This window comes from Schistocerca americana, chromosome 7 (genome assembly GCF_021461395.2).
Source record: "Schistocerca americana isolate TAMUIC-IGC-003095 chromosome 7, iqSchAmer2.1, whole genome shotgun sequence".
NCBI classification, from domain to species: domain Eukaryota; kingdom Metazoa; phylum Arthropoda; class Insecta; order Orthoptera; family Acrididae; genus Schistocerca; species Schistocerca americana.
The window spans coordinates 56,247,846-56,275,052 of NC_060125.1; the positions used below are offsets into that span (position 1 = coordinate 56,247,846).

The 27,207-nt window shown below is 39.3% G+C and overlaps 1 protein-coding gene across 1 annotated transcript in view; it reads right to left on the minus strand.

Annotated features, from left to right (window-relative positions):
• Positions 1-27,207, minus strand: part of LOC124622170 (modular serine protease-like) — a 276,996-nt gene that overhangs the window by 41,753 nt on the left and 208,036 nt on the right. Inside the window, exons 6-8 of the mRNA XM_047147814.1 lie at positions 21,139-21,479; positions 20,557-20,769; positions 8,449-8,610 (exon numbers count right to left, since the gene is read on the minus strand). Coding sequence (XP_047003770.1) covers positions 8,449-8,610; positions 20,557-20,769; positions 21,139-21,479 — 716 coding nt within the window. The remainder of the gene's footprint in view (positions 1-8,448; positions 8,611-20,556; positions 20,770-21,138; positions 21,480-27,207) is intronic.

A 27,207-nucleotide genomic window follows, 5' to 3' on the forward strand; every position in this document is an offset into this window, starting at 1 on the left:
GCACTTGTATAAGCTACTGCACGCCCGCCATAAAATCTGGGCGCAGGAACTCTTACAATCAACACCAGTGGCATAGATGGCTTCGACAACCATTCGTCGCGTTCCACTCCACAAACGGCGACGATATTCGCCTCTTCGCTGTTGCACAATCACTTTTGCGTGAGCACAGTTACGCACGTCCGGTCACGTCAACCCTCCCCAGACCATTCCATTGTTCAGTCCCTGTGTCTCCAGCTACCTCTAGCTACGCTCGTATCACCAAGAGTGGGGGCGTTCCCCTACCACCTTTTCACCGAAATCATTTAGTATTTAAGAATATTTATATTTATTACCCTGGAGTTCATACCAGTCATAATAATTTACTACTAGCGCTTTATAACATTAAATCATACAGTAATAACTTATAATTACCAAGAAAAAGAATACATTTGACTTCGAGAGCTTAGTGCATTGTCTGAGAGGCAGCGCTAATTCCCAGTTTCGCCAATAGATGGCATCAGGGTGCACTCCCTGGCAGTCTCACACCAGCGCGCCCGTTTCCGACGCGCGGGCTCCAAATTACTGTCAGCCCACCATCATTTCAGTTCCGTTACAAACTGCTGTCAGTTTAATGTGATTTTTGTGGTTCAGACATTTAATTCCGGATTAATTTTCTTTCTTGTTTCATCAGAATGTCACTAACTTGTTCTAAAGTTAGTAAAGTTTTTCCTTGGTGTTTTAAGATGTGGACAGTGACTGGCTCATTTGCAACCCATTTGGTAAATTATTGACTGGGGCTCAGAATCACGTAATGGATTTTGAGGAAACACGTTTTTGCCTTTGAATGTTACCTTTACTTAAAAAAGACAGCATAAATGTATGCATATGGTAGCCACAGAGCTACGAGAATTTTTATTGCAAACCTGTTCAAATACAACCAAAGTTTTTAAGATGATAGAATGTTCACAAAATTGTCAATTTTAAAGCAGAGCATTAGATTGTTGTAGTGGCTAGTTCATAGTTTCTTCACTATCCCTTGCACATAGCCCTCTGCATGAAGTTGGCTATGCCTTGCACTACCACCGTGAGTCAAATGTCACATGATTGATTGAGCTAGATTGAAACTGTGTCGAGGATTTTGGCATATCAGAAAATCTTCAGCCTATTCAGACCCAAGTATTGTTTGCTAAGCCCTACTTTCTGAAATTATTCAAAATAAATTTGTATGAAACCTCAATGGCCAAAGCTTCATCTGCAAATATAAGATGACACCTATAATCACCAATTAAGTAATGTGAAACTGCTGATCTCAGCAGAAATAGTTTAATCTGTGAATATAAGATAACCCCATATTTTTTGAATGACTAATAGGAGGAAAAACTTTTCTTATTATTAGGTAAATGTGATATGCTTATAGCATTTGTATACTTCGAGAAACCTTTTTACAATGTTGACTGAAATACTCTCTTTGAAATTCTGAAGGTAGCAGGGGTAAAAAACAGGGAGCAAAAGGCTATTCACAATTTGTACAGAAAACAGACTGCTGTTACAAGAGCCGATGGGTATGAAAGAGAAGCAGTGTTGAGAAGCAAGTGAGACCGGGTTGTATCCTACCCCAATGTAATTCAATATGCACTTGACCAAGCAGTAAAGGAAACTGAAGCAAAATCTAGAGAAGAAATTAAAGTTCAGGGAGCAGAAGCAAAAACTGAAGTTTGCTGATGACACTGTGACTGTATAAGAGACAACAATGGGCTTGGAAGAGCATTTGAATGGAATGGACAGTGTCTGTTGTTGAATGTGAACAACAACAACAGCAAAACAATGATAATGGAGTGTAGTCAAATAAAATCAGGTGATGCTGAGAGGTGTAGATCAGGAGACAAGACATTTACAGTACCATAATAGATGAATTTTGCTATTCAAGCAGCAAAATAACTGGTAAGGGCACAGTACAGAGCACATAAAATGTAGACTGGGAAGAAAGCCATTTCTAAAGGAGAGAATATAGATTTAAGTGATAGGAAGTCTTTTCTGAAGGTATTTGGTTGGAGTGTAGCCATGTATGAAAGTAAAACATGGGCAATAAACAGTTTAGACCACAAGAGAGTAAAGACCTTTGAAATGTGGTGTTACAGATGATTGCTATAGATTAGATGGTCATATCACATAACTAGTGAGGAGCTACTGAATAGAACTGGGGACACAAGAAATTTGCGGCACAACTTGACCAAAAGAAGGGATCAGTTGACAAGACACATTCTGAGAAATTAAGGGCTCACCAATTGAGTACTGGAGGGATGTGTGGTGAGTAAAAATCATAGAATGAGACCAAGAGATGAATACAGTAAGCAGATTCAGAAGGACATACACTGCAGTCATTATTCAGAGATGAAGGGGCTTGAACAGGATAAAATAGCATGGAGAGTTGCATCAAAGCAGCCTTCAGTTCACAACAGTAGCCTTGAAGGCAGTAAATGTAAGTAAACTTGTTTAAGATAACCAGGAAAAGTATGAACAGAAAAATGTATATGCTGCATTGGTAAGTACTAGTAAACAAAATCTTACATAACAAATATCGACTTATGCATAAAAATTGTGTGTGTTACTTCTTAACAACACTATAAATAGACTTCATATTTATTTAAATCAATCCGCTAACTAACGTAACATGAAAAATGCATTATAAATGTATGCAGGACATAAATATTACATTTAATATATTTTCTGTGTATAAGAATATGTGCTGTGCTCAATACCACAACAGGCAGTTGTCTAACTGCCTTCATGGTGAAACACAACCAAGTGGAATTAATCTACATGCCACTATTCCTCTCCTTTGTATACTTATTTTTTTCCTTATTTTTTGAGAGTGTCCACCTAAACATGCAATTGTATACACCACATCTATAGAGAATTACCAAACTACTGTTCAGCAGTATTTTACATAACCTTATTATTCATGTTGTAGTTTTCAGTCTGATGAGTCAAGTGGTAATTCAGCTTTGCTTAAAACCTCATTGATTAAGAAAATTTGGCAACTGAAGTTTTTACAACAGTTTGCCATGATCAAATTAATGTGAGCTAATTAGTAGCTTTGAGGAGATTGACACCAGTCATCAGAAAGCCTTGACTTAATTCTCAGCAGAGCTGATTTCATTTTTCCAAAACCTAATTAGCTAAAAAAATTTATAATTTAAGTTTGGTCTCACTGAAAATTACATCTTCCACCTGAGCCATTATGCTCATTTGATTCTAGGATTGGACATTATGCTTCTGTTGCCCTAATTTTTCTAAATCTAGTAATGTCCTTCGTTACCTAACCAAGCTATTAATTACAAAACTGAATGATTTACCAAAATTTTTAACACAGTTGTTATACATGAATGCAGTGACCCACTGCAGACACATGCTGTGTATTAATCAAAGAGTACTTTGTACTTTAATACTTTCCTAACCAACTATATTTAGTTTAACATGATACTTCCTACAATATTGTGAAAAGGATGGATTGCTACTCACTGTAAAAATGACACAGTGAGTTGCAGACAGGTACAACGAAAAGACCGTTACACACTCTTCAGAAAGGAAAACACACACACACACACACACACACACACACACACACACACACACACACAGAGAGAGAGAGAGAGAGAGAGAGAGAGAGAGAGAGAGAGAGAGAGAGAGAGAGAGAGAGAGAGAGATTACAACTAGCAAGCATACCTCACACACATATAACCATTTCTCTTGCCATTCCAGCCAGAATGCAACTATGTCACATTAAACTGAAGCAGTAAAGCAGAAATTCACAATGGGACAAGGAAGTAGGAGGGATAGCATGGTATGGGTGGGGGGAGAGAAGTCACCCCTTTACTTCCTGGATTCCTAATCACTGTTGATGCCACTTGCCTATAAATCAGCACCACTTTTAGCCATGATCTTGGTGCTATTGAACACTACCTTTCCCAACATCCTTTAGACTCCAAACCCACTGCCTCATTCCCCTTACATCTTACTAACTTTATTCTAACTCCCAGCGACTACTTCTTTGAAGGGAACACATACAAATAAATCTGTGGCATAGCCATGGGCATCCACAAGGCACCCTCCTATGCCAATCTGTTGGTAGGCCATCTAGAGGAAACCTTCCCAGCCTCCCAAAACCCCAAGCTCTTAGTCTGGCTCATGTTCATTGATGATATCACATGAGCTGGTCTTGGGGCCAAAATAGTCTATCCCCATTCCTTCACAACCTCAACACTTTCTCTCCCATCCACTTCACCTGATCCTCATGAAGACAGCATGCCATCTTCCCAGTCATTGACCTCTTCCTCTCTAATGGCTCCATCCACACCTCTGTCCACATTAAACTCGTCAACTATCAACAGTACCTGCATTTTGACAACTGCATCTGTTATGCAACAACAACAAAAATCCCTTCCACACAGCCTGGCAACCTGGGGATGGTGTATCTCCAGTAACAAGAACTCCCTTGCCCATCTTGCTGATGGTCTTAAAGGCCATCACAGACAGGCACTATCACCCAGACCTAGTCCACAAACTGATTCCCCATGGCATATCCCCACACAGCCCCAATCCTCCCACCAGTAACAACAACCAGCTACAAAGCAGTTTACCCTTCGTGACTCATTTCCAACCCAGACTGGAATAACTGAACAGTATCCCTGTGGATGACCCAGGTGAAGACCTGCCCAGTACACCCACGTATCACTTCCTATTCCATTCCCTCCACAGGCTTATCTTGCCCAACCAGAGACCAAGCCACTTGTTAAAGCAGCTATGTCATACACCACCACTTTGTATATTGGTAAGACTACCTATCAGCTGTCCACCAGGATGAATGGCCACTGCCAAAATGTGGCCAAGAGCAAAGTGGACCACACAGCAGCAAAAGATGCAGCTGAATGACATGCTAGGTTTCAATGGTTGTTTCACAGCCTGAGTCATCCAGATCCTCTCCTCCATCACCAGCTTTTCTGAACTGTGCGGGTGTGAGTTATCCTTACAACACATTCTCCACTCCCAAAACCTTTCTGCTCTCAACCTATGGTAATCAATTGCCCCCACGTCCTCTACCTATCAGTTTTCACCCACTCTGTACTACCTCTCAATTCATGTCCCCTGATCCTCATAGTGAACCACACACTGCCAATGCAACCACTTGTTTTTATTCCTTCTCTGCTCTACTCTCAGTTCTGTCACCCCTCCTTCATTTGTACCCTGCTATCCCTCCTCCTCTACTGTCCCACTCTAGATTGTTCCTTCTTTTCAATGAAACACTATTGCAGTCTTCCTGGAGGAGGTAAAAGTCATGTGTGCATCAAGTGTGCGTGGGTTTTGCTTTCTGAAGAAGGCTGTGGCTGAAAGCTCACTGTCTAACAGTCTATTGTTGTACCAAGTGCATCATCTTTATGCTGAGTAGCAATCTATCGTCCACGGCTCATGGTCTCGCGGTAGCATTCTCGCTTCTCAAGCACGGGGTCCTGGGTTCAATTCCCAGTGCGGTCAGGGATTTTCACCTGCACCAAGATGACTGGGTGGTGGGGTGTCATCATTGTCATCGTCGTCGTCGTCGTCATCGTCATCATCGTCGTCGGAGGAGGAAGGCAACGGCAAACCACCTCCACTAGGACCTTGCCTAGTACGGCAGTGCGGGTCTCCCATATTGTTCCCCTATGCTCTGTCAAGAAGCATGAGACTTCCATTTCCAGCAATCTATCCTTTTCATAATACTGTTAATATTCCAACTTGGACATTCCATTGTTTAGTTCTATTTTATTCCTGGAAAACCAGTTATTAGCCTCAATAAATAATACGTCAGCTTCTTGTGCTGTTTGGACAGCACTCTTTCCATCCCTGAAAAAGTACATATCATTTGCAAACTGCAACGTGTTACCCCTATAGGTCAAATCATTAACTACAACAGAAAACAGTTGTAGCCCTAGTACTTGTCATGTTGCAACTGCCGACATGAAACTGTCCCTTGTAACCTCATGTCATTTATCTAGACAGATTGTAAGGGTTATGGGGCTGATTCTACAGCACCACAGTTTCCTAAATTGGTGGAGGAAGCAATTTTAAGCCTTAATTATTTCACAAAGTATTAGTAAAGACTCTCTTCAAAAACCCAACTTATTTCTGTTATTTCATCATTAACTGTTGCCGTTGTGGACATCCCTAAAGAAACCATGCTATGCATTTTGAAGGAGGTAAGCATCTTAAAAGAGTATCTGTAGAATTGATTTTTTACAACAGATTGTCTATTCTAACACTAAATTGGAATTTATGTCTAGCTTGATATATTAGCACTTTAAATATCTGCCTAAAGAAAAATGAATGTTCTACCTTCTAGAAGAATTATAAATCATCATAATGCAAACACATGAAGTATCTCACTGTAACCAATGTCTCAGAAATTTCATTTACAGTCTTCAAAATAGCAAAGTAAATGCTGTAAACATTTAGACATTCAGATAGTTTATTGGCATTTTACATGGCTCACCCTGCATTCAGGTTGCATTGTAATGACAGCAATCTGTCACACCTGCACTGCATTTCAGTGCAGTCATGTAATTCTCTCAACTTCAGTGGACAAAATACAATAATTTTCAATGTCCCATGAGGTACACACTTTGTAACTTCCCAAATGCAATTGCAATCAAATTTCCAGCAATTGATTTATCTGTCCCTGTACCTGTATTATGGAAAGGATAGTTGCTACTCACCATATAGTGGAGATGCTGAGTCGCATATAGGCACAACAAAAAGACTGTCAAGAATAAAGTTTTCGCCGCCCCCCCCCCCCCCCCCCCCCCCCCACACACGCACACAAAATTGCTGTCTCAGGCAACTGAAGCCACACTGCAAGCAGCAGCAGTGCATAATGGGAGGGGCAACTGGGTGGGGGTAAAGAGGAGACTGGGGCAGGAAGAGGGAGGGACAGTAGGATAGGGGTTTTTGTCCCTATACCAGAATTTTTAACTACCCTGTTTCGGCATATTCTCATCAATTGTCCTGGATGTCACCAGGACTGCAAGAAATTAATGAGGAAACAGGCTTCTTTCTTTCTTGCTGACTTACTCTCATGCTGCCAGGCAAGGATTGTGAGGGTCTACAAAAAAAACCTAATGTTATTAATGTTGTGAATTTTCAGGCTTTCCCTGACAGATGAGCTGCAAATCCACTTATATTGTTTGCTGCTGAATAACATTGGTGTCTTAATTTACCAGGTCAAGGAGCAGCACTCAAATGTGGAGTGGGACTCACACTTTGAGGGGACTAGTGCACAGTGGCTCCTGCTGGAAGTCAAAGAGAGATCTTACACATGTGTACATTGCAATGAGTGTGTTGCCAGATGTTTCTGTAGTTAATAGCTGAATTAACTGCCTGCAATATGTACTGACCTGGGTCATAAATCAGACATTCTTGTTTCACAGTGTTTAATTTAATGGTGGCCAGTGCTGAACTGCAGGCAATGCTTCACTGAAATCCTGCATGGATGTTGATAAGATTCCAGAATGAGATTTTCACTCTGCAGTGGAGTGTGCACTGATATGAAACTTCCTGGCAGATTAAAACTGTGTGCCGGACCGAGACTCGAACTTGGGACCTTTGCCTTTCGCGGGCAAGTGCTTTACCAACTAAGCTACCCAAGCACGACTCATGACCCGTCCTCACAGCTTTACTTCTGCCAGTACCTCATCTCCTACTTTCAGTTGATAAGATTGTCTGTCATATTGATACTTATGGTTTCCTTAAAATCACAATCTTGGAACTATGGTGCTGAGGATAAAATTCCTGTCTTCTCCATATTCAAGTTTTCTTTCTTTCTTTTCTTTCTACAGACAACATTTTTAAAACATGAGTCAACCAGAAAGAATTCTGTATATTACCTCTAACTGAATAGGGGTCTAACATTTCCTTATACAATGATTTCAACACACACAGTGGTAAAGATATGATAACAAAAAGTTATGGAATATTTAAACAATATCTGGAAGTTCTAGCTTTACTGTGAGAAAGCTGAGAAGTATGTTTTAGAGCTTGTTTGTATGCCTGTCATCAGCTCACCACTTCAGTTGTACTGTGTATGGTTATCTTTGCTCTTTCCGTTGTGCGTAGTCTTTTCCCATTGTTCATAGTCTTTCCACATTGTACAGACTGGGATTTTATGAGGATTTGTCAGGAAGGTCAGATAAATTTCCTGGATGAAGGGAGGACAACTACAACAAAATGAGAGGCAAATGAACAATGAGATGCAGGAGTCAGTTAAGATGTATAAGCCTAAGATTTTCAGGGAGTTAAAGAGGGAGTGAACAAATTAAAGACTTACTGTCTTCAGAGAAGCTTGAATGACTTTGTGTAATGCAATTTAGAATACATTAAACAGAACATAATGCAAAATAACACACAGTGTAGTGAATACTTAACTTGCAAATGACTCACCAGTTAAAACCAGCTTTCTTTTTATGATGGATCCACCACACTTTTGTTCAAATTTACCATTTTCAAGTAAGTATATACCAACATGCCATGGAAACTCCCCAGCTAATACAGGCCTTCCATTAAGGACATATGTTTGCCCTTTTGGAATTGGTTTTCCACATTCTGCAACATTTTAATAATTACATTTTTTATTTTATGTTCTGCATTATTTTAGTCTTTACATGTATGATGAGAAAGATTAACCTAACAAATAATTATTGTTAACATCAGTCTTATAATTATTATGGACCCCAACATGTTCAAGCAATACAGGCAAAAACATGGAAATCTTTAGGAAACATGGTTTTAGATCTGCATTTATACTCTGCAAACTGCTTTGAAGTGGATGGCAGGGGATATTTTCCAGTAGTATCACAACTCAACAAAGCAGTTCGTGATCAGATAATAATTAACCCACACATTTGGTTTGCATGGCTATGTACTTTATATTATAAGCTGGGCAGTATTTTTCAGCACTAATGTACAGGAAGGTTGTAATGATGTTTCATCTGTATAAATCCTCCTGCTTTCCTCAGAGCTTAAACTTAGTAACAACTATTACTGCTCACATTATCATTTTTTCTGAGGTCATCAGTCCCCTACAACTTAGAACTACTTAAATCTAACCAACCTAAGGACATCACACACATCCATGCCTGAGGCAGGATTCAAACCTGCAACCGCAGCGGTTGCGCGGTTCCAGACTGTAGCATCTAGAACCACTCGGCCACTCCGGCCGGCAACAGGTAAGACAGCTTCTGCTGTATATCCAGACAAAGAGTGTCAGTTGCTGGCCACATTATCTGCCACTGTTCAATTTCACCACAAGGGTCACTAATTCTATCACTTCTATCACAGTCTTTCATTGATTATCCCATTATGTTCCTGATTTTTCAATGTTTCTGTATTCTCTTTTTTGTTGCTTCTTCCATTATATCCGGAAGTATCATATGCATTCACCATCACCATATCTCCATTCTGGTGGTGTTGTTCATCTTCCTCATTCACAAAGAAGGGCAATGGCAGCTTCTGTTTCACATACTCTATAAAAAAGGAAAAATTACTGACAATGATTTTAAAATTGCTGGCCTTAGTTTTCTTCAGGACATGAAATATCGGTACTGCAAACATACACACAAATTCCTAACTTTCAGAACTAATAGTTACTTCCTTAGGGAGGTGGGAGATGATGATGATGATGATAAAATGATGAGGACAACACAAACACCCAGTCCCTGGGAAGAGAAAATCTGCAACCCAGCCAGGAATCGAAACCGGGACCCCGTGATAGAGAGACAGCAACACTAGCCACTAGACCACAAGCTGCGGACAAAGGAGGGAGGGAGGTTGTGGAAGAAAGGGCAGATCACTCAGACTGTAATATGACAATGAAAGAACTTGCCCCCCTTCTAACAGCCGTGTACCGCAAGTCTCTAGAGGAACGGAGGGTTCCAAATGATTGGAAAAGAGCACAGATAGTCCCAGTCTTCAAGAAGGGTCGTCGAGCAGATGCGCAAAACTATAGACCTATATCTCTTACGTCGATCTCTTGTAGAATTTTAGAACATGTTTTTTGCTCACGTATCATGTCATTTCTGGAAACCCAGAATCTACTATGTAGGAATCAACATGGATTCCGGAAACAGCGATCGTGTGAGACCCAACTCGCCTGATTTGTTCATGAGACCCAGAAAATATTAGATACAGGCTCCCAGATAGATGCTATTTTTCTTGACTTCTGGAAGGCGTTCGATACAGTTCCGCACTGTCGCCTGATAAACAAAGTAAGAGCCTACGGAATATCAGACCAGCTGTGTGGCTGGATTGAAGAGTTTTTAGCAAACAGAACACAGCATGTTGTTATCAATGGAGAGACGTCTACAGACGTTAAAGTAACCTCTGGCGTGCCACAGGGGAGTGTTATGGGACCATTGCTTTTCACAATATATATAAATGACTTAGTAGATAGTGTCGGAAGTTCCATGTGGCTTTTCGCGGATGATGCTGTAGTATACAGAGAAGTTGCAGCATTAGAAAATTGTAGCGAAATGCAGGAAGATCTGCAGGGGATAGGCACTTGGTGCAGGGAGTGGCAACTGACCCTTAACATAGACGAATGTAATGTATTGCGAATACATAGAAAGAAGGATCCTTTATTGTATGATTATATGACAGCGGAACAAACACTGGTAGCGGTTACTTCTGTAAAATATCTGGGAGTATGCGTGCGGAACGATTTGAAGTGGAATGATCATATAAAATTAATTGTTGGTAAGGCGGGTACCAGGTTGAGATTCATTGGGAGAGTGCTTAGAAAATGTAGTCCATCAACAAAGGAGGTGGCTTACAAAACACTCGTTCGACCTATACTTGAGTATTGCTCATCAGTGTGGGATCCGTACCAGATCGGTCTGACGGAGGAGATAGAGAAGATCCAAAGAAGAGCGGCGCGTTTCGTCACAGGGTTATTTGGTAACCGTGATAGCGTTACGGAGATGTTTAATAAACTCAAGTGGCAGACTCTGCAAGAGTGGCGCTCTGCATCGCGGTGTAGCTTGCTCGCCAGGTTTCGAGAGGGTGCGTTTCTGGATGAGGTATCGAATATATTGCTTCCCCCTACTTATACCTCCCGAGGAGATCACGAATGTAAAATTAGAGAGATTAGAGTGCGCACGGAGGCTTTCAGACAGTCGTTTTTCCCGCGAACCATACGCGACTGGAACAGGAAAGGGAGGTAATGACAGTGGCACGTAAAGTGCCCTCCGCCACACACCGTTGGGTGGCTTGCGGAGTATCAATGTAGATGTAGATGTAGATGAATATAACGTAATTGGACAGATTAAAAAATCTACTCATCAAGCAATGGCAGGAGGGAGCACACTGATACGCCCACAAAGTTTTAACTTCTGCATGCTTTTGGAGCCAGTGGTTCCTCCATCCAGCAGAAGGAAAGGAAGAGGGGTGAAGTAAAAGGCTTGGAGAGGTTTTGGATAAGGGGTACAGTTCAGAAAAGTGACTGGGTCAGGGAAGACTTACCTGGTGGGATGAGAAGGAAAGACTGATGATTGGGGACTGCACTGAATGAGATTTGAAAACCTGAGAGCTTAAAAGTGGAAGACAGGGTAATATAGAAGACCGAGATTACTACTAAAACATAATCACAATTATCACAAGAGCCAGTCACAACAATACAGTGTTCTCAACCTCTCATCTAAAGCACTCACCCCTCCTGAATTATCTGTACTATCCAAAGGTCTCATTTTCAGCCCTAAACCTGCATTTAATCATGATGCTCTGGTGAAGGTCCTACTTTCCTTTGCACGTAATGTCAACTGGAAATATCACTTTGCAACCCAATCCAAAAACTTTTCCAACAGCAAACTTTACATTGAACCCTGCCTTGAACGGCTCTGACCATGATCCCAACTTGCTCCATCACCACTACATCAAAATCATCCCTTACAAGTCTTCTAAGAATTCCTCACATCCGGCATTGCTTCACAACCCTTCCTCAGTTACCTACAACATGACTCTAACCTGTCCTCCGAAGAACTCAAGGTAAAAGCTGATGATTTCATAATTAAACTCCCAGCAGACAGAGGACCTACCATTGTGGTACTTGACCAATAGGAGCATGTTAGTGAAGGCCTACACCAGCTGTCTGACACCTCTACATCCAGCAACTGCCATCAAGATCCCACCCCTGTGATTCAAACTGACCTGCAGTCCCTCCTAAAAACTTCAGGCCCCTCAATCCATAGAACTTCTTACCCCACCCAAGCCATGCACCCCTACCTTTTACCTTCTTTGTAAGATCTACAAACAGAGTCATCCTGCCGTCCTATGGTTTGTGGCTTCAAAGCACCCACCAAGCACATATTTGCCTTTGTTGATCAGCAACTGCAACCCATAGTATAAAGGCTTCCCTCATATATTAAAGATACCAACCGTTTCCTGGAGCATGTGTAATACATGCTTGCCCCCCGCCTGCCACACAGCTTGCTTGACACCATTTATGCCACCTCTCTCTTTGCCAACATAACCCATACACATGGTCTGTCTGCTGTTGAACATTTCCTCAGTCAGCACCCACCTGATTCCAAACCTATGACATCCTTCTTGCTCATCTTAATCAACTTTATACTTACCAACAATTACTTCTCATTTGAGGGGCACACATAAAAACATATGAGGGGTACAGAATGGGAACCAGGGTGGCTCCTTCCTATGCCACCCTTTTCATTGGTCACTTGGAGGGGCTTTCCTGGGATCCATAAGCCTTCAGCCCATTATGATTTAGATACATTGATTATATCTTTGTCATATAGACTCATGGTGAGGCCAACCTGTTAAAATTCCTAGAATCTCTGAGTACTTTCTCCCAGTTAAATTCCACATGGTTCTATTCTGAATCCCATGTCACTTTCCTTGATGTTGATCACATCCTCACTGAGGGCCTACTACACACTTCTGTCTACATTAAACCTACTAACAAACTACAGTACTTACATGGTGACAGTTGCTATCCTTTCCATGTAAAAAGTTCTCTCCCATACAGCCTTGGCATTCAAAGCAAACATTTGTTCTCTTGCAGACTCTTTAAAGCTATACACCACCATTTCCACCTCAGGCTTCACTGGACATAATTATCCCACCAGCCCAGTTCAAAAGCAGATTTCAAGGGCCATAACATCCAATACTAGTACTTCTAATCCCTCCAAAACACAATTTCGGAGCACACTACTTGTCATTCAGTATTATCCTGGTCTTGAATGTATTCATCAGCTACTTCAACAAGGCAACAAGTTCTTAAAATCATGCCCTGAAATGAGATCTATTCTGTCTGAGATTTTGACACACCTAGAATAGAATTTTGTTGCCCTCCCAATTTCCGCAATATCCTTGTCAGACCCTACACTCCTTCTGCACCCATCTCCCTACTCTATGGCTCCTATCCCTGTAACTGTCCCTACTGTGAGACTTACCCTATGTACCCTCCTACCACTACCTATTTCAGCCCTGTAGCCGGCAAAAAAATTTTATCAAAGGGAGAGCCACCTGTGAAATGACACGTCATATAACAGCTGTTATGTAAACATTGTTCAGCCTTATACATTGGCACAAGTACCACCCAGTTATCAGTCAAGACGAATGGGCATAGACAGAGGGTCTATACTGCCAATACACAATATCCTGTTGCAGAGCATACTCTACAGCATCACAGTCATCACCTCGGTGCCTGTTTCACCACAAGTGCCATTTGGATTCTTCCTCCAGACACTAGTTTCTGAGAACTCCGCAGGTGGGAACTAGCGCTACAATATGTCCTTGGTTCTCACCATCCACCTGGCCTTAATCTACATTAATTCTTTCCATCTCAGCATTTCTTCACAGTAACTACTCGTTTCTTGACTTGATTTTAGTTTTCTACATCTTTCGTTATCTGACTTGTCTATTTTTCGCTGTCCATCTCCCATCTCTGTTGTGTACAATGCACTTGGCTTTTCCTCTTATGCATGAGGTCTTAATAGTAATCTTTGTCTTGCATACTACCCTGTCCTCCACTTTTAAGCTCTCCAGTTTTTGAGTCTTGTCGAGTGCAGTCCCTAACAATCAGTCTTTGCTTCTCATCCTGTCCAGTAAGTCTCACCTGACTCCAGATTCTGCGTGACCTTTCTGAACTGTACCCATTTCCCTAAACCTCTCCTGTCCTTTTCCTTTACCCCTCTTCCTTCTCCTTCAACTCTTTGCCAGAAGGAGCCACTGACTCAAAAAGCTTGTGTAAGTAAACCTTTTAGTGTGTGTGTGTATGTTCTCCTGCCACTGTTTGGTGAGTCGAGTCTCTTACCTATGCAATTACATTAGACTCTAAGATGAGAAGGAACAACCTGTTTCGAGGATGAGGTGAGACAAATATCTCCCTTCTTTTTGTATCCTGCTTATCCTAGGCGCAGTGACTTGCCCTACTCTTTTAACATTCTTCTGCCTATTTGTCTCCCTCCTCAAGGAAGGGAATGCTAATGATAGCAGCACATATTTTTATCTGTTTTGCATATAAAGAGTGGCAATGGATAATGCTTAAAGTGTCATTTTTCACAAACTTCATTTTCTGTGCTGTTGTGTTCTTGGTACTGCGTTGCACGCCCCTTGACTTGATCCAGATGCCAAACCATGGAGAAAGTCTTTCAAACATAGGTTAGTAGATAGTGCATGATCTCTGTGTTGAGCTGCGCCTCCCTCTGGTGTTCCAAAATTTAGAACACAAAAAGTCATTTCTGTTGAGTACAGTCCTGCTAGTTAAAAATCTAATGCTGTATTCCCATACTTATATTGTCGCAAATAAAACATAGTGCCTCAGTATTTATGTCACTTGGAACCAAAAATTTGTTCCTGCTATTGATGTTTGTGAGACTGTGACTGCATGCAAAATACAATTTGAGTCTTGCAAAGAAGAAAATAGCAACCGGCCACTGTTAATAATGTTATTTATTTACACAAACAGTGTTGTTACCAGATTCAAACCAACAAGTTAATTCCCAGACAGATGTTCACATTTAAGTTACATTACATTTGTTGTTGTTTTCATTAGCTGTTGGGAAAAAAACAACCAACAGCTAATGTAAACAACAACAAATATAATACAAACATGAACAGCTCTCCAATGATTAACCTGCCAGTTCAATACCTGTAATGGCACCATTTGTTTAAATAAACTGCATTATTAAATGTGGCTGTTTGCTGGTTTCTTCTTTGCAAGAATCATTCACAAAATATTTCCTATTGGCACTTAGAAACAGTTTCCTGGTACAATACTTTTAACACTCATAAGAAAGAACTTATTTTCTAATTTGTTTCATTATTTTTAGTGGTGATGTGGCAAGTGGCATAATTCTGTGGTATTTCAATACCTTCTCAACTTTTCAGTCCAAATCAGTTATGTAAACAGATAAACTGCTTTCTCATTCTCCTGATAAATGTCAGATTTTGCACTTATGTCATTTTCCATTTCCCCTCTTCGTTTGTCTGAGGAGTCACATTTACAATCATGCCAGTATAAGATTATTTCTGAGGAATGAAATTTTTTTTGTTAAATGTTAGCTATTTTATACAAATGATCTACAGCTAGCAGACATGTAAAAACAAAATTACACATTCCTTTCAAATTGTAATTGAATTCATCCCGATTCACCCAAAATTTATTTTTATTGTTAATTTTAATATTTTAAGAAGACAGTGGTATGAATACATATGGTTGTAATTTATATCCTGAAATATTTTTGAAGTTTTTTTTCTGTAGGATGAAGTGGTTCAAATGGCTCTGAGCACTATGCGACTTAACTTCTGAGGTCATCAGTCACCTAGAACTTAGAACTAATTAAACCTAACTAACGAAAGGACATCACACACATCCATGCCCTAGGCAGGATTCGAACCTGCGACCATAGTGGTTGCTCGGTTCCAGACTGTAGCACTTAGAACTGCACAGCCATTCCAGCCAGTAATGAAGTGTAAAGCTGTCATTAACTGGGAAGTTAAATTTGAGCACAACAGTGCTATATTAGGCATGGTTCTCGAGGAGGCTATATACTCTTGCTTTTCATCTACTTTTGCGCTGACTTCCTAGCCAGTTAAAAGTGAACCTACTGTTAAATCTGGGCCCTGAAATGCAACAGAACTCCAAATTCTTAATATTAACAAACAGTGGTGCTATAACTGGAGTAAGTGACCGGCAATTACATGCCCCATCCCGACCTTTGAATCTTCAGTTTGGCACTTAACTAAGTTTTTACTAAGCACATTTCTCACCTTTCAGTTACTCAAATCATAAAATAATATAATAACTACCCACAATAAAGCAATAATAATAATAATAATAATAATAATAATAATAATAATAATAATAATGTGGGACCAGTACACTATAATCTCGACTTTCTCTTTTGAAAGTGCAATTTTGTAAGTACATACAAACCCATTTTATTATACACACACTTTCAAAGGTGCCACAGTCAGTCACTCAATTTGACCTTTATATTTGAGTTATTGAATGTTACACATTGGACTGGAATGAATTTTTTATTACTATTTATACTTTAGCAAGTTTTCTGCTGACTGTACAAGGGAGGTATTTTATCTTACCTTCACTTGAACATTTGTGCTACATAAATTAGGACTGTAGGAATTTTGAACCATTTCTCTTCATGAAAACATTGCAAATGTTGAGTAGAAGGTGCAGTTGTGGAAAGGCATCTGCATTAATAACATTTTACTTTATGAATAACATTTCAGAATAACAATTTTGATCCCATCACCACTGTAATATCCAACATTAAACATCACAAACTACAGCAAAGAGGTTACCAAATCTCCAATGATTTTTTTTAATGTTTATTCTTACTTGCAGAATTAAAAACTGATTGTATTTTATAATCATCGGTGTACCTCTAACAAAATATAAATTATCAGGTAAATAATAAAGCTTTTAGAAATAGATAGATAAATTATGCACATGTTTAAGGGAGTCCAAACAATTATGGAATGGGTACACTGCTACTCACGATGAAGATGATCCACTGAGTTCCAGACTAGCACAACAAAAAGACTGTTTCACACTCAGCTTTTGGCTAAAGCAGAGATGTGTGCCCGAGTTGTTCCTGCTTCTTCTTCTTCTTCTTCTTCTTCTTCTTCTTCTTCTTCTTCTTCTGTGTGTAAATGTGTTTTCTGAAGATGGCTTTGGCCATAAGCTAAGTGTGAAATAGTCTTTTCATGTCGCCTGTCTGAAACTCAATGTGTTATCTTCATAGTAAGCAGCAATCTATCCTTTTTATTGCTATTCCAACCTGGAATTTCCTTTAAGGGGGCCTGGTAGTTAACATGAATGCATTTATTTTAAAGAAAGCTAATTTACATACATGTTTAATAATCAATATACAAATCTGCAGCATTTGCAGTTTTTATTTGAATTTTTCTGTTAAGTTTTTACTCCTTTACAAATGATAGATACAGCTGACGAGCAAACACTCATTTCTGTATAATAGATATATATGTATATTATTCTTACAGTAATGTCAGAAGTTCACTGCCAACTTCAAGCAATATTTACATTATTTACAGTAAAAAAAAAAAAAAAAAAAAAAAAAAAAAAAAAAAAAAAAAAAAAAAAAAAAAAAAAAACACTCTAAATGTTAATATGTACATACTAATTTTATTTTATGGAATGTGTGCCCTGAGTAATGCCCAGTAGATTCTCATTTACAAAATACTAAACTGGTATAATAACACAAATCTATACATAACTTATTTTTTAAGATTTAAAACTGCCTGAATGACCACTTTATAACTATCTCAGTACTGTTGTTACATTTTGAGATTTATTTCCATATGGATGACTCAGAACTGTTTTGCACATCTGACATGAGTATCAGGAAAATTAGCTCATTTATATTGAGATAGTTATCATGAATACCTAACGACCTGCCTAGGGACTAAATGTGCATAGAAGTGGTGTATTTTAAGCTAAAGGCTAATAAATTTATAAAACAAAAGCCTTTTAAATAGAGCAGCTGGAAACAGCACAAGAACCAATGGATTTCGGCGGAGGAGGAAGGAAAGGGGGGGGGGGGGGGGCATGAACTTTTGGTATCTGTTATTAGAAATGGAATTTCATACAAATTGAATATTAACTTCCTGACTACAACTTTCAATTAATGATAAAATTCAATAAATGACCAGCATGGAAACATCCAGAGCAATAATGTTGAGACTGTCATAATGTAAATGCTTTTAGTTTACATTGTAGAAATTATTTTAAAGCATAACCATATTAATTCAAACAAGTTTTATTGATATCATTACATTAATACTTGTTGTCCTTCTGATAACAACAACTGTGAGACCAGCATTGTTTACTTTAGTTCAACACATTATCTCTTCCAGTACTAGTGATCAGTTTTATTACAATCCGAAAGATTATGAAAAGAATTATACATCACTTAACTAAATGAAAAAGGGCTGGTCATCCAAAGACTGATTATGAAAACAGTAAGTATTATGAGTTCAGTTGGTGCACTGTCCATAAACAAACAATTTAACAAACAGTTTATACTTTCATATTATGTATACAAAAGGCCCTGATTTTGCAAACGTAAAGATCATCAAGATCAAGCTCTAAACAACTGTAGCCTGTCCTACATTACTCTCTCCTCTTTCCCTCCCTCACATGCTTCTGGCTTTCATCCTCCTTTCAATTCTGGTATGGACAAAAGAGTTAGCAATGATATTTCTCCAGGAAACAAGTTCAGAAAATTAGATGATTTGGTGATACTTCTGTTCTGGAAACTTCCTCCACCTCACCCCATAATGCTAAAATACCCTTTGCCAGAGGAGGGGGGGAAAGGTTCCCTTTCATGTGATATAGTCCCTCTATATGGATTGGGAATTCTTTTTCCCCTCAAAACCTCTGCCTTCTTTCCTTTCTTCTCTCCTACTCTTCTTCAGAGATTTTCAGCATCCTCCTCTCTTCTCAGGTCTGCTATTGACTTTTAATCCTTTCACTGTATCCTTCTCTGTAGTTTACCTCTGGCATAATTTCTCTCTTGCATATTTGTCATTGTGTACTCGCTTCTCTAATTTTCCTTCACGTCCACCCTGGTTTTCATCTACAAACATTTTTGTTTGCTCTAACACTCTTATCATAAATCATTATATACTGAAAATTACTTGCAGACTCCAGCTCTTTAGATTCTGAGAAAAACTACATTTTCCCACCATGACTGATGAACATATAATTAAGATTGTAGGGGATAATCCATTTACTGATAAACAAAAGTAACTGGCAAATACAAATAAAGAGAAAGAAAGAATCCCCATAAAATTTTTATTTCTAAAAATTTAAAGCAGTTGTGTTATAATGAAGGTAGCTAGCGGTGTGTTATCTCAAGCCACAGAAAATCCAGCATATGAAGCAGGCATAAGTATTCCCCTGCCTCTCATCACTCCCATGTCCCTTCACGAACCCATTTAGACTAAGTGTTTGCAATACTGGGTGAGTGGAGATAGCAGATATTTGACAACTTTCAGGCTGAACACCACTGACAAAAACAATGATTGACTGACACTGGCAGAACAAAACAGGAACATCATTTGCTGTTTTTGAAACTGACATTTTGATATAATCAGAGATTGGCTGGAACTGTATTGACTCCTGGCCTGCAAAGGTTTAGTACTGGCCATATGTCCCACATTCTCACTACTGTCTTTTCACAACAGAATAACTTCAACTACATGCTGACAGGTACTTGTACCCCTGGAATGAAAGTACTCCTGGAATGAGACTACAAGCTTCAAATCGACAACCAAGAACTTTGTAGCCACCATTTTCATGCTTCAGTGGAAGTGACCACTTGGAAGCTAGAAATGTTCACAGAGTGCAGGGACCTCATATGAGATACATCACCATTAGTTTCACTCTTCTTTGTAACTAGTAGACTAGTGCAGCTTAGATAAGGTCACTGGAGGCAGTGTTATTAGATGACATGAGTCTGCGAAAGCATGCTGTACATAGCTGGCTGAAGAAATTCAAGCTCCACAACAACGCACACTACTATGAAATCTTAATGAACTGTTTTTTGTCAAAGATAAAAATACACAATTTACTGGCTACCACAGATCACCAGAAGCACATATCTGAATGTTTCAAGGTAGTCTGGAAATGTAGAAAGAAATTTAATACACTACTATGAATGGAAGAACAATAATAATAGGAATATTAATATACAAGAAACACAGGGGACAAAGGAGTTGAGTGAAGCTGCAACTCAGTAAGTGACAAATCAGTGGAGGGAAATGACAGCACAACAGAATCACACATGTTCACCTGAGATCAATGAAATCAGAGAAAAAAATATGATAAAATATTAATACTTTCTGAAATTACTCAATCATCTGGAAATATTATTGTGTCTGTATAGTTCATCACTTTTGTATTGTTTCTACATATTACATGTTTGATCCCCACATTGATTTTTATATTTATTCCTGTTGTGGTTATGAAGAGAAGTGCACTCTGACCTGGAACACAAGTGAATGGTTGGTTATCCCATGTACCATTACTGGTGCACGTGAGAGCAGGATAGCTGAACTCCACAGTTTTAACATAATTTTTTTTACATGCAAGTTGTGCTTTGCTGCCAATAGACATGGGTTTATCACATGGAATCTTCTGGCCAGTGCTTGAGAAGCACTTGATATCAAGTGAATCATATACCAGAGGAGGACACTGAGCTGTAACAGTAATTAAAATTTGTGTTAGACTTAAGTAAAGTAACACATAATTTATAATAATTTAACATTACTAAAAACCTAGGTAAACTAATTTATCACCTAAGTTCAAATGGTTCAAATGGCTCTGAGCACTATGGGACTTAACTTCTGAGGTCATCAGTCCTCTAGAACTTAGAACTACTTGAAACTAACTAACTGAAGAACATCACATACATCTATGCCCAAGGCAGGATTCGAACCTGCGACCATAGCGGTCGTGCAGTTCCAGACTGAAGCGCCTAGAACCGCTCAGCCACACCGGCCGGCTATCACCTAAGTGACATTATTTTATGCAGTAACATACTGTACTGGAAATATAATATTTCTTACTCTTCTCACAAACTGGTGGTGGCGGAGTGAAGGTCTTATCAAAGCAATAGGACGCACTGAGTCCGCTTATGTGATATCCTTCATCACAGAAGAACTCCAGCTGTGTGCCAAAAGGTACTTGTGCTCCAGGTCCCAGGCCACAAGATTGAGATTCACAGCCAACCACTTTGTAGCCACCATTTTCATGCTTCAGTGGAAGTGTGCACTTTGGAGCTGGAGATGTCCCACAGAGCTCAGGGGCTTCATCTGAGCCATCACCTTCACACTGCACGGTACCGTCACAAGCTGCATTCTCATCAACACATGCACCATACGCACAGCGGAAGAATGCATCAGAGCAACTGGAAAATGAATGAAGATTGTATTAACATACACCTACTACCTATTCCCTCTGTGTGAAAGACTAGCACATTGTCACATCTTCCTACAACTATTTAATCAATAAAGTAATTTAAACTGTTGTGCAGTAGACAGTGCTAGACAGACTTGACAAAATAAAATGGTGTAACATGCTTTAACAGTCTGGTATGCAACACATCCAATAAAATGTGAAATCTTATGTGCTGTTTTATTTATATGTAGTTATTTATGATTTACACTGCACTACTTTCCATTTGTGTGGCAAAAATCACAACATCAAGAAGTTGTGTGACAAATGGAAATTGGTAGGCCTGTTTCTACATCTGAAAGATTTCACACTAGTTGCTTAAGAGTGGCACTAGTAGTGCCACTATGAGAATGTAAGTCAGGTTTGCTTTCAATATACACTGTAACAGTCATGAGTGATAGTTATCTTTGAGATTGTGTGTGGTGGGTTGATCTTAGTCAGTAATGCCTTTAAAGATGCCATTGTCGACAGCTTACAGAGTTTTAATAAGGTCATGCAATACAAATAGAGAAATGAAGTTCCTTCTGTGATATTGCAGAAAAAATTGGTAGGAATGTAGCCACTGTACATGAATGCTAGCAGCAGTGGTCATGAGAAAGTACAGTTGCAAGAAGAGCAGGCTCTGGATGGCCACATGGCACTCTTGGGAAGAAAGACCATTGTGTTTGACATATTGCTCTGCTGTACTGTACTCCATCTGCAGCTGAAATTTGAACAGCAGTTGACACCACAGTGACACAATAGACACAATGAACTGTTACAAATCAGTTACTTCAAGGACAGCTCCAAGCCAGATGCCCTGTAGTGTGCAGTCCAATGACCCCAAACTACTGCCATTCACGACTTCAGTGATGTCAAGCAAGAGCTCATTGGAAGGCAGGGTGGAGGTCTGTTATGTTTTCTGATGAAAGCTGGTTCTGCCTTGATGCCAGTGATGGCCCTGTGTTTGTTATGAGGAGGCCAATTGAGGGCCTGGAGCCAACCTGTCTGCATGCTAGTCACACAGGACCTACATCTGGAATTATGGTTTGTGGTGCAATTTTGCATGACAGCAGGAGCACTCTAGTCATCCCAAGCACCCTAACGGCAAATTTGAGTATCAGCCTGGTGATTCGGCTTGCTTTGCTACCATTCCTGAACGGCATTCCAGGGGGTGTTTTCCAACAGGATAAAGCTCACCCCCCTTCTACAGTTGTAACCCAACATGCTCTACACAATGTCGAAATGTTGCCCTGGCCTGCTCAATTACCTGATATGTCTCCAATTGAGCACATACAGGACTCACCAGATAGCAACTCTAGCATCATCCACAAACAGCATTAACTGTCCCTGTATTGATTGACCAGGTTCAACAGCCATGGATCTCCATTCCACAAACTGACATCCAGCACTTGAACAACACAATGCATGCACATCTGCATTCAACATTCTGGTGTTTACAGCAGTTATTAATCCACCAGCATTTCACTTTTGCAATGACTTACATTAACCTGTATCTTGCAATGTTAATCACCTAAAAATGTAACTTAGACAGATGTATTCCAAAATTTCATTACTCTACATTAAGTATTTTTCAATGTTGGCACTATTTTCCATCAGTGTATATACAAAAATAAGCATCCAGCACTAAAAATGAGGAACCCAATATTCTATTTAAAGATATACTCACAGCATTGGCAGTGTATCTGGTTCTATGATTTTAGCTTTCAAAATCAAATAAAAGGAATAACTGCTCTACAAACGTTGTTTTCGTGTGTAATATTTCACTTCTCTCATCATACTTTTATTCTTATTGTGAAAAAGGTAATATAATGCTGAAAATTTTTGCTCTAGGCCCTTAGACTTATATGAAGGATTTTCAAAGGAAAAGGAAAAAAGCAACACTGTGGGTGTAATTGCAGTCTCTGTTCAAAACTAATCACAAGAGGCCCAAGCAGAACTATTTCATTGTTTCACAAACCAAAAGATTGCCTGTTTTCAGAATTCCTACACCTATGACAGGAGCCAGTGGAGCCATTTCATCGAGTTGAAGCTCCTCCCTCTGAGGTTTTTTAAGTGGAACACAGACCTTGAAGTCCCAGTGTGCCATGTCCCATCTATAGGGAGGATGCTGAAGCTGCTCCCACTTGATCCTAGCCATTACATTATGTGTAACCCTGGAAACGTGTACGTGCATTATGACAGAGCAGAATAACTTCCTCTGTGAGCAGCCAAGGCTGTTTGCTCTTCATAGACTAGTGTAACCTATTGAGTGCCTCACAGTACAGGTCAACATTAATCTTTCTTTCCATTCTCAATGAACCTGATGAATATTAGACTCTGGATATCAAAAAAGACGTTAAGCATTACCTTGCCTGCCGAGGGAACAGCTTTGAATTTTTTAGGGGCACGTGATGACACTACCGTCACGTCCATAGTGATGTCTCACTATGTATCCCAAAGTCCCATGCACAAATTTCAACCAGTTTGGTTAATATGACATTTTGTACCTTTTCACTGAACACACTTTATATACTAAGTGTTCCCTCACTATACATATATGAGCTGATTATCTTTGTACACAGTAACCCTGATAACAACACCAGAAATCAAGATAATTTTATGCTGCCCACCCAGCATTTAAAACTTTATGCTCAAACTCCACATTACATGGGTACGAAAATTTAGAACAAAGTGAAAGGAAGAGAACTGCTTAGCATAAATTTAGAAACACTGAAAAAATCCTTATATGAGAAACTAGTGCAGAAATGTTACTATTCAGTAGAAGAATTCATAAACGACAACCTGAAAATTTGAGCAGGAGAGAGCAAGTATTTAGGACTGTTAATCATAAAAGTTTGTTGCTTTTGAAGAAAAATTATTAATTGCTTAATTAAGTAATTATTCAGTACTGTATATTATATTACTGGTGTTATAAGGAAAATTGTAAACCTGTTTTTATGTTTTGACGAGTCTCCTGTACTTTAAGTCAATGGCTTGAAATTGTATGTTATGAGACAATAAACTTCTATTTCTATTGATATCTATTCCAACAAGACGACACGAACAGGTGGAGAAATCAGCTGTGGTGGAAAACATACAGTATCAAGACTGAAATTTGCTGACAAGTGGGTTCTTGCTTTTGTTCAGCAAAGTGACAAACCCAAACATGTGAATAGTTTTAAAAGAAAGAAGGAAGCCTTGAGATAAATGGGTCATGTACTCCCATGCTGCAACTAATGACCATTGCAAGTAGCAATGGAGGAGGTGCAGTGATAATGTGCAGGAAAATGCCTCGTGTGAATTTTAGTGTTGTAACCACTTATAATTACCAGTTAGGTAATCAAACAGCATTGTCTTTCTGTCTATTTATGAACTACACATTACATTTATTTGCAGAGAGATTGAAGTACCACTCTCTGCATCTTGCGTGGATACTTTACATATCTTCCTACATTTTGTTACAGTTTTCTGACACCACAAGTTTCCTACATACAACAGCTTCATCTGTGAGCACCATCATTTACAAACGGTCTCACGAAGCTTCCTACATCATCCAACAGATAAATGTGCAAGCATGCCCCCAAAAGCACACATACAAGCTCATACATTTCAAACAAAATTTTTATTAAAATTATTAAAACATATATTCAAGAATAATATCACACTAGTCTAATATGAACTAGTACAATAAACAGACACACAAAATTCTGATTTAAGAAATATTTCATTCATCATGAAAAACAAACTGATGTTCTTCATTGTCAATGTGCATCAGATCAAACACATGGTGAACAGCATCTGTTTGGGCTACCTCCTCTTACGCGTCGCTTAAAATAAATTTGAAATATCTGCCAAAACACCAGGAAAAAGGCCTGATGACTTTAGGGTTGAGGCAGTATATGGTCCTGAGGGCAATATTGTGGACACTATTATGGAAATGGAAGAAAATGTAGATAAAGATGAAATAGGAGATATGATACTGCGTAAAGAGTTTGACAGAGCACTGAAAGACCTAAGTCAAAACAAGGCCCCAGGAGTAGACAACATTTCATTAGAACTACTGACAACCTTAGGAGAGTCAGGCCTAACAAAATTCTACCATCTAGTGAGCAAAATGTATGAGACAGGTGAAATACCATCCCAAAGAAAGCAGGTGTTGACAGATGTGAAAATTACCAAACTATCAGTTTAATAAGGCACGGCTGCAAAATACTAACACAAATTCTTTACAGACGAATGGAAAAACTGGTAGAAGCCGACCTTGGGGAAGATCAGTTTCAATTCCATAGAAATGTTGGAACATGTGAGGCAATACTGACCCTAATACTTATCTTAGAAAATAGATTAAGGAAAGGCAAATCTACATTTATAGCATTTGTAGACAGAGTATTCCAGTAAACATTGTCAAAAGCTTTCTCTCTTTCAAATTCTGAAGGTGGCAGGGGTAAAATACAGGGAGCAAGAGGCTATTTACAATTTGTACAGAAACCAGATGGCAATTATAAGAGTCGAGGGGCATGAAAGTGAAGCAGTGGTTGGGAAGGGAGTGAGACAGGGCTGTAGCCTATCACTGATGTTGTTCAATCTGTATATTGAGCAAGCTGTAAAGGAAACAAAAGAAAAATTCGGAGTAGGAATTAAAATCCATGGAGAAGAAATAAAAACTTTGAGGTTCGCCGATGACATTGTAATTCTGTCAGAGACAGCAAAGGACCTGGAAGAGCAGCTGAACAGAATGGACAGTATCTTGAAAGGAGGATATAAGATGAACATCAACAAAAGCAAAATGAGGATAATGGAATGTAGTCGAATTAAATCCAGTGATGCTGCAGGAATTAGATTAGGAAATGAAATGTTTAAAGTAGTAAACGAGTTTTGCTATTTGGGGAGCAAAATAACTGATGATGGTTGATGTAGAGAGGCTATAAAATGTAGAGTGGCAATGGCAAGAAAAGCTATTTCTGACGAAGAGAAATTTGTTAGCACTGAGTATAGATTTAAATGTCAGGAAGTCGTTTCTGAAAGTATTTTATGGAGTGTATCCATGTATGGAAATGAAACATGGATGATAAATAGTTTAGACAAGAAGAGAATAGAAGCTTTCGAAATGTGGTGCTACAGAAGAATGCTGAAGATAAGGTGGGTAGATCTACCCACCTTATCTTCAGCATTCTTCTGTAGCATCTAATGAGGAGGTATTGAATAGAATTGGAGAGGAGAGAAATTTGTGGCACAACTTGACTAGAAGAAGGGATTAGGTGGTAGGGCATATTCTGAGGCATCAAGGGATCACCATTTAGTATTGGAGGGCAGCGTAGAGGGTAAAAATTGTACAGGGAGACCAAGAGATGAATACACTAGACATATTCAGAAGAATGTAGGTTGCAGCAGGTACTGGGATATGAAGAAACTTGCACAGGATAAAGTAGCATGGAGAGCTGCATCAAACCAGTCTCTGGACTGAAGACTGCAACAACAACATGGCCCTGTAACACTACCATGGGTTACACTTAAAATTAATTTTACATCCAGTGATTCTGACCAATTAAGAGTGGTGTGTTGAATTCTATCCACTACAAAGTTGTGAATACAATCACAATGCTAGACTGACACTGCATAAGTTTCTATTTTGTTCACTAAGCCTCACTGCAGAATGGTTTCAAATGTTTTTTGAAGGCAAGGAATAAGGTTTTATTGTG